Source organism: Clarias gariepinus, chromosome 22, assembly GCF_024256425.1.
Source record: "Clarias gariepinus isolate MV-2021 ecotype Netherlands chromosome 22, CGAR_prim_01v2, whole genome shotgun sequence".
NCBI classification, from domain to species: domain Eukaryota; kingdom Metazoa; phylum Chordata; class Actinopteri; order Siluriformes; family Clariidae; genus Clarias; species Clarias gariepinus.
Window position 1 is genome coordinate 2,078,285 of NC_071121.1, and position 13,167 is coordinate 2,091,451.

Sequence of the window (13,167 nt, forward strand, 5' to 3'; positions counted from 1 at the left end):
TGACAATTTCTGTGACACAACAACACAGGGTTGTGATGTTAAATGTGTTTATAGGTCGTATTCAAAAATAAAAAAAGAAATAAAATAAAATAAAACGACTGCAACTTTACTTAAAAGGTTAAGTTTAGATTTAGGTTCAAATTTTAGTAAAACTAAGATAAGAATCAGGATAGGCTTTACTTTGGTTTAAGTTATGACTACAATTAATAATATTTTTTAGGTAAAGCTTAGTATTTAAAATACATTCTAAGATTAGGATTTGTTTAATCTGGGCATTAAATTAGGATTAAGGTTACTTACTGCAGTTGTGTTTAAAATAAGAATTAATTTATACTGAGATTAAAGTCTGGATATTATCCTAAAGCCAGGATTAGAATTGGTTTACAATAGTTAAAGTTTGGTCCTTGTTGAGTCTGGTTCCTCTCAAAGTTTTTTCCTATTGCCATCTCAGGGAGTTTTTCCCTCAGACACATCAGGGACGATCTGATCATTATGATTTATACATATTTCCTCAGACATTTCATACTGATCTCTTTACTTTTATTTTGATTCTGTAAAGCTGCCTTGTGACAACAACCATTGTTAAAAGTGCTATATAAATAAAACTGTATTAAATGTCCTTTAGTGGCTTTAGGAGCAACAACTCATCGAGGTAGACCTATAGAATAGCAGGGATGTCCTTATAAACAGATCTTTAAACAGCAAGAAGATGTTTTTCAAAAGGCACAGGGCATCCACGTCATGGGTGATTAACCCAAATATGTTGATTTGGAGGTCTGAGGATCCGGGTTCAAGCCCCGCCATCTGTGGTTGCCACGCCCTATACTACCCAGCATGTTGTGCCGGGCCCCAGGCCTGGTTAGAAAAATAGGAGGGTTGTGTCAGGAAGGGCATCCGGCATAAAACCTGTGCCAAGTTGTGTGCAGATCAGATGGTCTGCTATGTGGCAGCCCCTTGATGTGAGAAGCTTAAGAAGAAAGTTTATTTAAGAAACAGATATGGCTTTAGTCATTGCTTAAACTTTGCCAGTGACTCGGCTGTACAGACATCTAGAGCTAGTTCATTCAATTTAATTTTATTTGTATAGTGCTTTTAACAATTGTCATTGTCACAAAGCAGCTTTACACAATCAAAAGAATTATTTAAGTCGGTATGGAATGTAAGTGTGCATGAATCAAGATGAGCAGATCGTCCCTGGTGAGCAAGCCGCAGGCAACAGTGGCAAGGAAAAACTCCCTGAGATGGTAATAGGAAGAAACCTTGAGAGGGACCAGGCTCAACAGGGAACCCATCCTCATCTGGGTGAAACAGAAAGCAGTAAATGGTTTGCATTTATACAGTGTGTTAGGTGGCAGCCAGTTCAGCTATACCAGTTGATGTTAATTGATGTTAATATAAAGTCCAGGTAGTTATTGGAGACAATTGCAGTCTTGAACTATCAAGCAACCGCAGCCAGGTCAAGTCCTCAGAACAGAATTTAACTGGAGCTTCATTTATAGGCCTGTTTAAAGATGGGTTTCTTCCATTTTGAAAAGGAGAAAATAAAAATTCATTGTCACGATAAATACAACAAAATTTGGTATATACATTTTAATCCTAGAACTATGGGCATGTATTGACTTCTGGCCTGTATTACACTCTGTTTAATTCACATTAAACAAACTTATTGCTTGGGACAACAATGCATAATGACAGTCATGCCAATGAAACCTTAAAGATAATAATATGATAAAGAAAAAAAAATCTAAGACAGCCCACTCATTATGCCCAATAGGGAGTTCACTTCCGGTCCCTGTGATGACGCAATTCTCCACCTACCAAGAAACTCTGGTGTTGTTGCTCAGCGGCAGTTTCTTGGAAACGAACATCAGTGTGTCATTTATCCTGCGTGAATAAATCCGCGAAAAAAAAAGCCCGTTTCCAGGTTTTTTCTTTTTTTTTTGAAGTTGCACCACGTGACCCAGGATTTACGCGCAAAGAAACTAAATTGCGCTTTATTGGATACAATGTAATTATAACAGCGTTATGGAGTTTCAACAGAGCGACATGTGTGCAATTAAGTTTTTTTTTTATTTTTCAGAGGAATTGGATAGAGATTAGATCTCTCTCACTCACACACACACACGGGAAGAGACAGAGAGAGAGAGAGTGTGTGTGTGTGTGAGAGAGAGAGAGACGCACGCACACACGTGATCCAGCTTTCTGGGAATGTTCCTGGAAAGCAGTGCGCTGCTTCAGTACGGAGGAAAGACTGTAAAAATAAAATACATACTCACTCACACACACTCACACACACACACACACACTTACACACATCCTGCGGTGAACAACAACAAAGCGACTCTGATCCTGATCTCTTGATGGCCGTCTGCGTTTTAAAATGCTTTTAATCTAAACATAGACACAGATAGAAAGTGGAAGAATTGGCAGTGAAGACATGGCCAAGGTTGCGGTTCAGGGTTGGACTACACGAGGTCTGACTGAGTCCCGGAGTCTGGAATCATTTGCTTTCTTTTAAACAAAAAAAAAATACAAAACAACTCTAATTTTTTCCCCCCTAATTTTTATTCTTTTTTTTCTTTTTGGATTTTGTGCCTCAGTCTGATCAGCTTTATTTCTGAAATCTGGATTCTGGAATAAAAAAAAAAAATGAACACAGTTGATACACATTACAGGATGTGCTGAAGTCGCCGCAGTGCTTCATTACATTAAATCTGTGTAACTGCATGGAAAAGGTAAGTGCTGCTTAATTGTTCTTCATGAAGCCCCTGATTACGATACGGAATAGAAATGATAGAAATAATAAGGCATGAACATTAACTTTAGACCTGAAGACACATATAAAGGAACATGAAATAAAACCCAGGACGCACAATACTTATACAACACACGAAACAGAATATAGATAAATACGATTTCTTTATCATACAAAAACTCTACAAAGGAATCAGAGCACGCATGGATCTATTAAGTGCCCTTTTTGTTCAACCTTGGCTTAAAATTAAACTCCTTAGGATAAAATTAACCAGGACCTTGCACATCTGGTGTAAATCCCTTATTCAGGATTCATCTCATTACATGAAAATTGGTTTCATGTTACATTGGATTAAACAAAAAAACATCCACACAACGAGAAATCCCCCAAATCTTCATACTAAATTTAGGGGAAATGAAAGCTTTTTTGGGGGGGGCAAAATGGAACATGATTGTCGTCTCTCCCACTCGTGATGAAGTTGTGTTAACACATTATGCATGCAAATGCACTTCCAAGACATTCCTTTAAATTATCTTTGTGTTCTTGGTATGTCATGGGCGTCCTATGGTCAAAGGCATTCTTAAAGGTTAGCTGAATATATACATATAATATAAACGAAGTATGAAAAACTTTGATAGACATTTTCCTTTAAAAAAAAAAAAAAGACATTCGAGACACCCTGTATTGGAAATTCAGCTCAATTTACAAAGATAATTCCTGGAAAGTCCCTGGAAAGGGATTTGAAACTGATTGACACATTTCACAGCTTTTTGTTTTCCCCGTCAGGCGTGTTTTTTTTTTTCTCCTCCTCAGAAAAGTGGCTCGTCTTGCTTTGAGTGCATTTCTGTTACACCCTTGTTTGCTATTTCCTCATATCTGATCATACAGGATTCCTCAACGACGTTTTAATGACACAGAGTCGAGGTGGCAGGATTCCACGTATGTGGATTATCTGAAACAACCACGTTTCTGAAACACCCACCAACATCAAGAGTGATTGAAGGCCACTTGAGAATACGGTGGTTTCTTCTATGTCGAGGGATCAGAGACAAATTAGTGTCAGAGTCTAAAAAATGTTAATCATAAAGATTATAAAGAATTGTTATTATGTAAGAGATCTAAGGCGGATTTCTTTATTTATCTGCAGCTTTTTAAGAAAAATCTAAATGATGAGGAACTCATAGAGAAATGCTTTAAATGAAAAGCAGATGTGATTTAAAGAGGTTCAGAAAAAAAGATGTCAGCCATAATCCTTGATTTTACAGGTCATAACAAATATTATTTTTCTGGATATAATATATTTTATTATGACATGATGTTGGAATATATATATATATATATATATATATATATATATATATATAGAGAGAGAGAGAGAGAGAGAGAGAGAGAGAGGGAGAGACCTGTAGAATAGTATGGGTTGGAATAAAATCCTGTTTATGAAATACTTTACAAGCAGGAGTTTATATTTCATATAAAAAAAGGATATAACGTACTCACTTTAAAGTAATAATAATTATGAGATTTTTTTTACTATTACAATAAACTACTATATAAAATCTATTAATGTATACCCTTGTTTGTTAAAATCCATATAAAAGATATAATGTTTGAAGTACGTATATAAAGTATTAAATAATCAATATATATAAACAATAATTGAAACCAAATTCAGTGTCTAATATTACCTGTGAAACCAATTCAAACAAATCCAATGGAAAAAAGGTATAGACAGCATCGTCTAACTCATCTCTCATCAGAACTGTAATTAACGATGATGTTTAAGTCATTGTTTTACAGTAATTATATATTCCTAACTATGACATGGAGATGTTATCACGTCCTGCATTTCCTGTGTCATTTGATGGATTAGACTTTTGGCACGATTCCTTAAAACACAACTACTCATCTGTTTCAAAAATTTGCTTAGAATTTAGCAGGAAAGTAAACGTCTCGGTCGATTTGCAGTCCTGTGCCAAAGCTGAACACATGGATGTGGTTTATTCTCTCTTTTTCTAACTGCTGCAGATTTTGGATGGGGCACACACAGTGCGTCTCCAAGTCAGCAGAGAGCGAAGCAATCGTCGCCCAGAGTGGAAGCTGCAGGCTCGATGTGCACCCTGCCGAGCCCCTCTGGACTTCTGCAATTAACTCGGACCTCATTCCTGAAAAAGCTGACAGTGGAATACGAGTAAAGGAGCGCAGGCTGGAGTCGAACAGAGTCGATTCCTCTGAGGAAGCCCAGAGATTACAGAATGCTATGACGCACCTTCACGAGTCGGGTAAGTCAGAGGACACTTAACCCCTACAGTATAATTCAGATGTATTATTCGTTTTTTATTCTGAAGCATTTTAATAACTACATGAAGTAGATTTAACCATAGAGGAAAGATTGAAGTGTAAAGAATGGAAATCAGGAGCCTATTGATCCTGGGGGCCCCATGGATCATATTAAGGCTCCTAAACCTCGTATTAAGTTATGTGGATGTCATTTATTTAGTTTTTATTTGAATGGTAATGTCTTTTTAGTGAAAATAAATTCCTGCTCATTTTTCATTAATTGCCACATTTCTATATAATATTAATATAATACTGTAATTGCTCTCGAGTTCTGGTTTGGTCAAACAGACTGGTGTGGATTCATTTCCTAAAACTGCAGCTCTGACAGTAGTGCAGGTTTCTATTAACACACTCAGTTCCCTACTATAGTATCCATACAAAAGGAATAAAGTCTAGCTGTTTTCTGTAAGCAGGTGTTTATGTATTGTTTATGAAAGGAGTCTCCAGTTTCAGTGGTACAGCTGTAACATTAGGTTTTCTGGACAGAGGAATGTTTTTTGTTTGTTTTTTTGCGCTTTTTTGTGTTTTTTCTTCATTTTTTCTTATAAATTTCAAGAAATGTTGGTGAGGGGATGACGAATGCTGCATAATATTATATGTAACTATAAACAGATAAAAAGGTATGTGTCAATCAAATGAATAGCCAGTAAATAAACACTTTAATCTCAGTTTAAGACCATGTTTAATTGTATATCTGTTTTTTTTTTTTGGTTGGTTGTTTTTGTAATAAATAGAAAATTATTGTGATATTATATGAGTAAAACAACAAAAGGGTTGTGCTGTTGTAGGAAAAAATAACTTGGTATGGCGTGGTAACAGTGACTCATATATCCTGGCACTGAGTATTTTATTATATATTATTTAATCATGACAGCACAAAACCGAGTGTTTTATACCTTACGTTAATAGTTTTAATTTAAATTCATGATAAAACATTATAGTGCTATATACCTCATTTTTTTGATTTACTTATTATTATTATTATTGCATTCACTTTGAGTTTACACTATTCCAATTAATTTCATTACAGTAGTCCATTGTAGAATGATTTTGTTTTAATCTACTTACTTTTTTCCAATTTTCACATTTATGCTAATACAATTACTAATATAATATTACACAATATACACACACACACACACAATATGCTGTTCATTTAATAAAAAAATTACTAATAAGGTAAAAAAAAATAGTTCTAATAAAACATTACTCGTAACTGCTTTGGTTTTAGATGTTAAAAGAGTTAGAAGTGCATGCATTTGGGAATAAATTTATAGAAAGGTTTTGGGGAAAATGCATTTAAATCACTTATTATAATTAATTATAGATTTTCATGAAATGATTTCTTTTTTTTACATTTACATTAAGGGCGTGAATTATCTGAAACACCCACCAACATCAAGAGTGATTGAAGGCCACTTGAGAATACGGTGGTTTCTTCTCTGTCGAGGGATCAGAGACAAATTAGTGTCAGAGTCTAAAAAATGTTAATCATAAAAATTATAAAGAATTGTTATTATGTAAGAGATCTAAGGCGGATTTCTTTATTTATCTGCAGCTTTTTAAGAAAAACTAAATACTGAGGAACTCATAGAGAAATGCTTTAAATGAAAAGCAGATGTGATTTAAAGAGGTTCAGTAAAAAAGATGTCAGCCATAATCCTTGACTTTACAGATCATAACAAATATTATATAACAAATGGATATAATATATTTTATTATGACATGATGTTAGAATATATATATATATATATATATATATATATATATATATAGGGAGAGAGAGAGAGAGACCTATATGAGAGAGAATATGTAGAATATGAGTATAAGTTGGAATATAATCATGTTTACAAACACTTTACTAACAGGAGTTTATATTTCGTAAAAAAAAAAGGATACAACTTACTCACTTTAAATAATTAAGGGCGTTTAGCAGACACCCATATTAAGACCATTTATAAACTCTAAAACTCTCATAAAAAAAATCAATTTTTTATCACAGAATTATTTAATAGAGTTTCTGACATAAACAAATAACAGCTACAATTACAATAGTTATTCAACATTTAAAACATTTCCATTCACTTACGTTTTTTTTGTCCTGTAAAAGTAATTATTCAAGGACTATAATTTTTCTTATTATAATTTTGAGCATTTGAAGGTTAAAAGCCTTGTTTAAGCCTTGTTTTTTTTCTTCACAGACACTACCTATATTAGTAATATTTGATAATTATTATAAATAACACCTTATAACACCTTATAATCGTCCAGTGCATCTGGATTCTATCACACAACACTGAGCCCAGGGTTTAATTGCTCTTTTAGAGGAAAATATTGTTTTCATGGTCGATCCTGAGAATAATAATCAGCACAAGGCAGGAATACCCTGTGAATAAAGTCGTCACAATTTCACAAAAAATCATCAAGATACTTATCCATTATTATGTTATAATAAGCTATAGACATGAGACATTACACTGTAATTGTGAGATAATAAATCTGTTAATTAAACAAGGTTTTAAGACAGAAGTCATACAATTATGAGATAAGTCATGGTTTTGGGACACAGTCATATAATTTTACGATAAAGTTGTAGTTTTGAGATACCATTATAATTATGAAAAAATAAACGATAACTGCTAATTAAAAGTTACAAGTTACAATTTTTTATGATACTAAGGCATAATTGTATGATACTAAGGAATAGTTGAAAGATAGTGAATCTTTTTTAAGAGATAACATAAATCTATTAAATCTAAAAAAAACATTTTTGATTAAAAAAATAAATTAAAATAACACATCAAATTTTTAAATGCTTAAAAATGCTAATTGAAAATAACACATGGCAATTTCATGCTACCAATCCATAATCCTGTGATAATAAATTATTGTTCTCAGATAACATCACTGTTCTGAGATACAGATCGTATCTATAAGATTAAAAAAAAGCACATAAAAAAGTGTCATAGAATTATGAGATAACAAGTCACAGTTTTGAGATACAGTTATAATGTTGAGATAAGGATGTAGTTTTGAGATGCCACTCGGTTATGAGATGTTATAATTGCTATATTGCAATTGTTCTTCTTCTTCTTCTTTGTTGTTTGACGGCAGTTAGAGTCCAATAGTTTACATTACAGCCATCTGTAGGTCTCATTCTTGCTCGTCTTCACGACCTCTGAGTGCCGATTTTACGTTTTTTTCTCCTGATCTTGTCTTGACTTGTTCTGTGTCTACGTTATAATTATGTATAATTTATATTATATTGTATATAATTTATTTCATAGTCTTCTTAGTCTTATTTTTATTTTGTACATACTAATTATTTTAGTCTTCATCTTCGTCTTTATTTTATTTAATTTAATTTATATATTTTTATTACTTAAAAATCTGCACAGTCTGGAGTCTTGAATTAAAAAAATTCTTGAATCAAGAAAGTACACTTTAAACAACAGTTAATTCCGACCGAGTAATCTGATTGGACAATAGACGTTCCATGTGTGGTCATAATAGATGGTAACAGCACTGGGATATACAGTATATATATATAAATGGGCGTGTCCCAGGTGTTGTCCAGTGGTTAATGACACTAACTGTGAGTCTCAGCGTGGGTGAGAGTGGGTCTGTACGGTCCACAGTACTGAGGAGAGAGCAGCTGCCTGACTAAACCCACATTCACACCCAGTCACAGAAGCACTTTCAGTAAGAACACACATCTGATAACGTTATGTCGTCTTAAACAACATGCCGTCTCTGAATTTCCTCCATGTTGTTTTATTTATACTTAAAATTAGGTACAAAGATTAACTAACTTCTAACAGAAGGGTGAATCCCAAATCCCTCTCTAACCCCTAATCAAGGGCACTACTTGGTGTGTAACAAGTGGATTATACACCCTAAATAGCACACTAGCTTTCCATTTAACGCATTTAGCGCTGATATCCAATAGCAGTTGCCTTCACGTGAAATTGCTTAAAGATAACAAGTCCCAATTTCAAGATACTAAGCCCTAATTATGTGATATTAAGGTATAGTTATGAGATACTGCAATATACCTGTGGGATTATAAATCATATCTTGAGATACCATGTCATATGTTCAATATACGTAGTAAGCCATAATTGTGAGATACTAAGTCATAATCATAATTGTGAGATAACAAGCCACAACTTTGAGATTATGTCTTACGTGAGAGTCCGAAAAAATCAGAGAAGAGTCGGCCTGCCTGCTTTATATAATAAGCGTATATAAACGTATTATATATACAGTAGCCTATATAGTAGATAACATATATAGTATATAAGTATATATTATACATAGTACATATAACTTATATCTAGTATATAAGTATGATTTAATGTGATTCATATGTAAACATTTAAATTAAGGGCAGAAATTACATTGTATTATATTCTTATGCGTTATTTATCTTTTATCTTTATTATATATCCTACAGTTTTAAAATTAATACAGTATAAAATTTAATAAATATTGGTATATAATGGTCAAAATTGCTTCTTAATGTAATCTTAATGTTAAACTCATTAAAAATGATTTCATACATTTACAAACTTAATTGTAACTATTTATCCATCCATCCATCCATCCATCCATCCATCCATCTATTCTGACTCGAAGCCAAAGTGGACACGGTCTAAAGGAGACCAAACAGGAGTTTTTATGGAGGCTTAGGGAACTCAGGATCTACTGGTTTCTCTCTCTCTCTCTCTCTCTCTCTCTCTCTCTGACAGTTCCTCGAGCTCAGCTACATCACCCCACATCACAGCAACCGTATACAGGCCGTAACTATAAGGATGAATGCACACAGTACACATCAAAAGTTTAGACACACCTTCTAATTCAATATATTTTTTTTTTTTGGTTTTGTTGATTTATTTTCTTCAATCAATACTGAACAATACTGGAGATTTCAAAACTATGAAATAACACATATGGCATTAGGAAACGAAGGAACAACAACACAAAAACAACACAAGTCTGCTGTTATTTTAAGACATGAAGGTCAGCTGTTCTGGATCAGTTCTTGCAGCCACAGTATTGTAAAGTGCATTTGCAAAATCTTTATTTCTTTTTTTATTCTTTTTGTTTTAGTGCAGTATCTTGAACTTATGGTTCATTGAATTCTATTTATTATTATTTTGAAATTCATTTGTTGAACGATAGAGATAAGATAGTGTTTTAATATCATGGCTTGTTTCATCGTAGTGTTGACTTCACGTAAGTATCCAGGATTTGTTTAAGTTATGGACACGGGCTTCCACAGAATCTCTCTGTGTAACATGTGGATAATAATCACAGTTTTGTTTCCTACTTGTTGATTTTAGAAAGTTTCTCAGATTCATCATCTTGAACATGGTGTTCTTTATTTTTTCGTTTTTTTCAGGCTGGTACTGGGGCTCGATAACCGCAGCCGAGGCGAAGCAGCTTCTAAACGAGGCTCTGGACGGCTCCTTCCTGGTGAGAGACAGCTCGAACCCCGGTTACCTCCTCACCCTGTCCGTGAAAACCGAGCTCGGCCCTACGCACCTGCGCATTGAGTACTCGAACGGTCACTTCGGCTTCGACTCTGTGGTGATGGCTCGGCCTCATCTCCGCCAGTTTAAGGGAGCGGTGGACTTGGTGCAGTATTACACTCTGGCTTATCGCAGGCAGGCGGCTCACCGAGGGCTCAGCACGGATCACAGCACGCTTTCCAATGCAGCGATGGAAAACACGCTGCAGCTGAAACTCACTAAACCGCTGCACAAGGCGGCGCCCAGTTTACAGCACCTGTGTCGCGTGGTTATAAACCAACATTCTCACGATCACAGGAATTTACCTTTGCCCGAAAGGCTGAAAGACTTCCTGCGGGGATATCCGTTCGTACTCTAGACTTTCCTCAGTATTCAGTATTCCAATTTATTCGATATTTCAATATTTCCTCTTGAAAATACAATTCCCCCCAACCCTTCTTATGAATTTTATGAATCGGTCATCGCAAACTGATCTCACACACACTTTCCATACGCTTTATTGGATTTCTTGTAATTGTAATTGTGTGTAATTTATCTGAAAGCACTAACTCCGCCCATTTTACCCAATCCTCAAACCAATCATCTTTTAGTTTTACATACGAACAGGATCTCGGATCATGAAATTTCCCAAATCGAGTTAGAAATCCAAGTCCTGCATTGTATTCCAAAGCCATCATTTTAAATTATTCTGTCTTAAATGTTTAATTATGGTTGATATTATTATTATTATGGTGTTAAATTTAAAAAATGTTTACACGTAGCAGCATTTGAGCCCCAATCGAAGAGCAACAGTGTGTCATAGTAATGTTGTGCATGTTAAATTATACTGTAGTTTATCGAGTCTGTTTTTTGGCAGCTGCATTGGAATCTGGTCAAAACAATACAGAAATACTATTTTGTTGTGTTTTTTTCCCACCCGTTATGACAGAATTGTGACAAATTACAAGCGACACACTCCACTGATGTAATCAGTTTTCCTTCTGTGTCCAATATTGCATAATCCATTATATAGCTCTCCCTATCATGTATACCAATACAATACATGTCATGTTTAGAATCAGCTTGATTCAATACATATTCAACCCATCAAATGCAAAACAAATAAATAAATCAACTACAAAAAAAATCATAAATAAAGAAATGAGCAACCTCAAATCGAAGAGTTTTGGGCTCCTGAATTGTTAATTATCTGCCATTTTGAAACGAGGAACATTAGCAAAGGGGAAACAATTAGCTAACAACAGTTAATAAAACAGTCCGAGTGAAACCTCAGATTGCGAGTAAAGCGTTTTACAAGTGTTCCGCAAGATCAGCATGGATTTTTAATAAATTTTGACTTTGAAAATGAACAAGTCTTGGTTTACGAGTACCGAGTATTATGTATCACGCATGCGTTTCTTGTTTTGACGCTGAGCGTCACGTGATCACAACTGAACCAACGTTTTTTCTCTCTCTTGTGCTGCGGAATTGTGGAATCGTCTCCCCTGCTGGGTCTTAGTGTGCGTCTCTTACTGGTATAATCAAAATCCGTGCACACGTGTACTGTTTACTATAACACTGTGACCACGTGTGTGTCTAAAATATATTTTATTTGGTGTCTGGATGCGTGTGTGTACAGCGTGTAAATCAAAAGCCAGTCTCATTTGAGAGGCTAAAGATCAATTTTCTCTCTCTGCTCAAGGCTCAGCCTGCTCTGTGTCTGTGGGGTCATTGGACACCGTGCCACACACAAACACACACACACACACACACGGACCCCTCAAACTTTCTCCTGCAGGTTATTTTGTTTTATTTTTACCTAATATTTTGTGTTAATTATTTTTATGTATTTATTTTTTGGGGCTGTGGAATAATTTGATTTTCCATTATTTCTTATGGGAAAATTCAATTTGGTTTACAAGTGTTTGGAATAGGAGCACGCTTTTTATTTTACGAGCCCACGAATTATGCTCATAATCCAAGGTCCCACTGTTCATGGGTGTTGAAGCAAAACATCAGAACAACCATCACAGACTTGATAATACATACAAACATAAAAACAATTTATAATACATAAAAACATCTCATTATAGGATAAAAGTCCTTTGATTTATATTGATATAGTACCATATGAGCAAAAATAATTAAGTTCCTCCAGCATAATGGAACCACTAGTTTATTTTATTTTTTTTATTAGCTGTAGCATTTGTGCTAATTGCTTAATAATAATAATAATAATAATAATAATAATAATAAACACAAAATATATGTGACCATTTGTCATTTTAGTTTGGTGTTAAAATTTATACCAAAAAAAATACAAGAACAAATTCACCTTCACCTCTCTGGTCATGTTGCGCGGGCGTGGATGTGGACTAAATGGATCTCAGAGTCTTTCTTTCTTACATTTTTGGATTTTAGTAAAAATATGCGGAAAATAAAGTAAATAAATCCCAGTTGAGTAAATGTCTGCAGTGTCCACATAGTGTGTGACAGTTCCTTAAACTCAGCTACATCGTTTCAGATCATAGCAACCTTATACAGGCTGTAACTACTGTA

The 13,167-nt window shown here is 34.4% G+C and overlaps 1 protein-coding gene across 1 annotated transcript; it reads left to right on the forward strand.

Moving 5' to 3' along the window:
* Nucleotides 1-1,958: 1,958 nt before the first annotated feature.
* socs2 (suppressor of cytokine signaling 2) lies at nucleotides 1,959-11,958 on the forward strand. The gene is made up of 3 exons (XM_053481954.1): nucleotides 1,959-2,735; nucleotides 4,784-5,037; nucleotides 10,500-11,958. Exons 2-3 carry the CDS (start codon nucleotides 4,791-4,793, stop codon nucleotides 10,985-10,987), a joined length of 735 nt encoding a protein of 244 aa, XP_053337929.1. The 5' UTR covers nucleotides 1,959-2,735; nucleotides 4,784-4,790; the 3' UTR covers nucleotides 10,988-11,958.
* The last annotated feature ends 1,209 nt before the right edge of the window (nucleotides 11,959-13,167 follow it).

Coding starts and splice junctions, on each gene's coding strand:
- socs2 (XM_053481954.1), top strand. CDS start 4,791: ATGGGGCACACACAGTGCGTCTCCAAGTCAGCAGAGAGCGAAGCAATC. Junction 5,038..10,499: donor GACGCACCTTCACGAGTCGG/GTAAGTCAGAGG, acceptor CGTTTTTTTCAG/GCTGGTACTGGGGCTCGATA.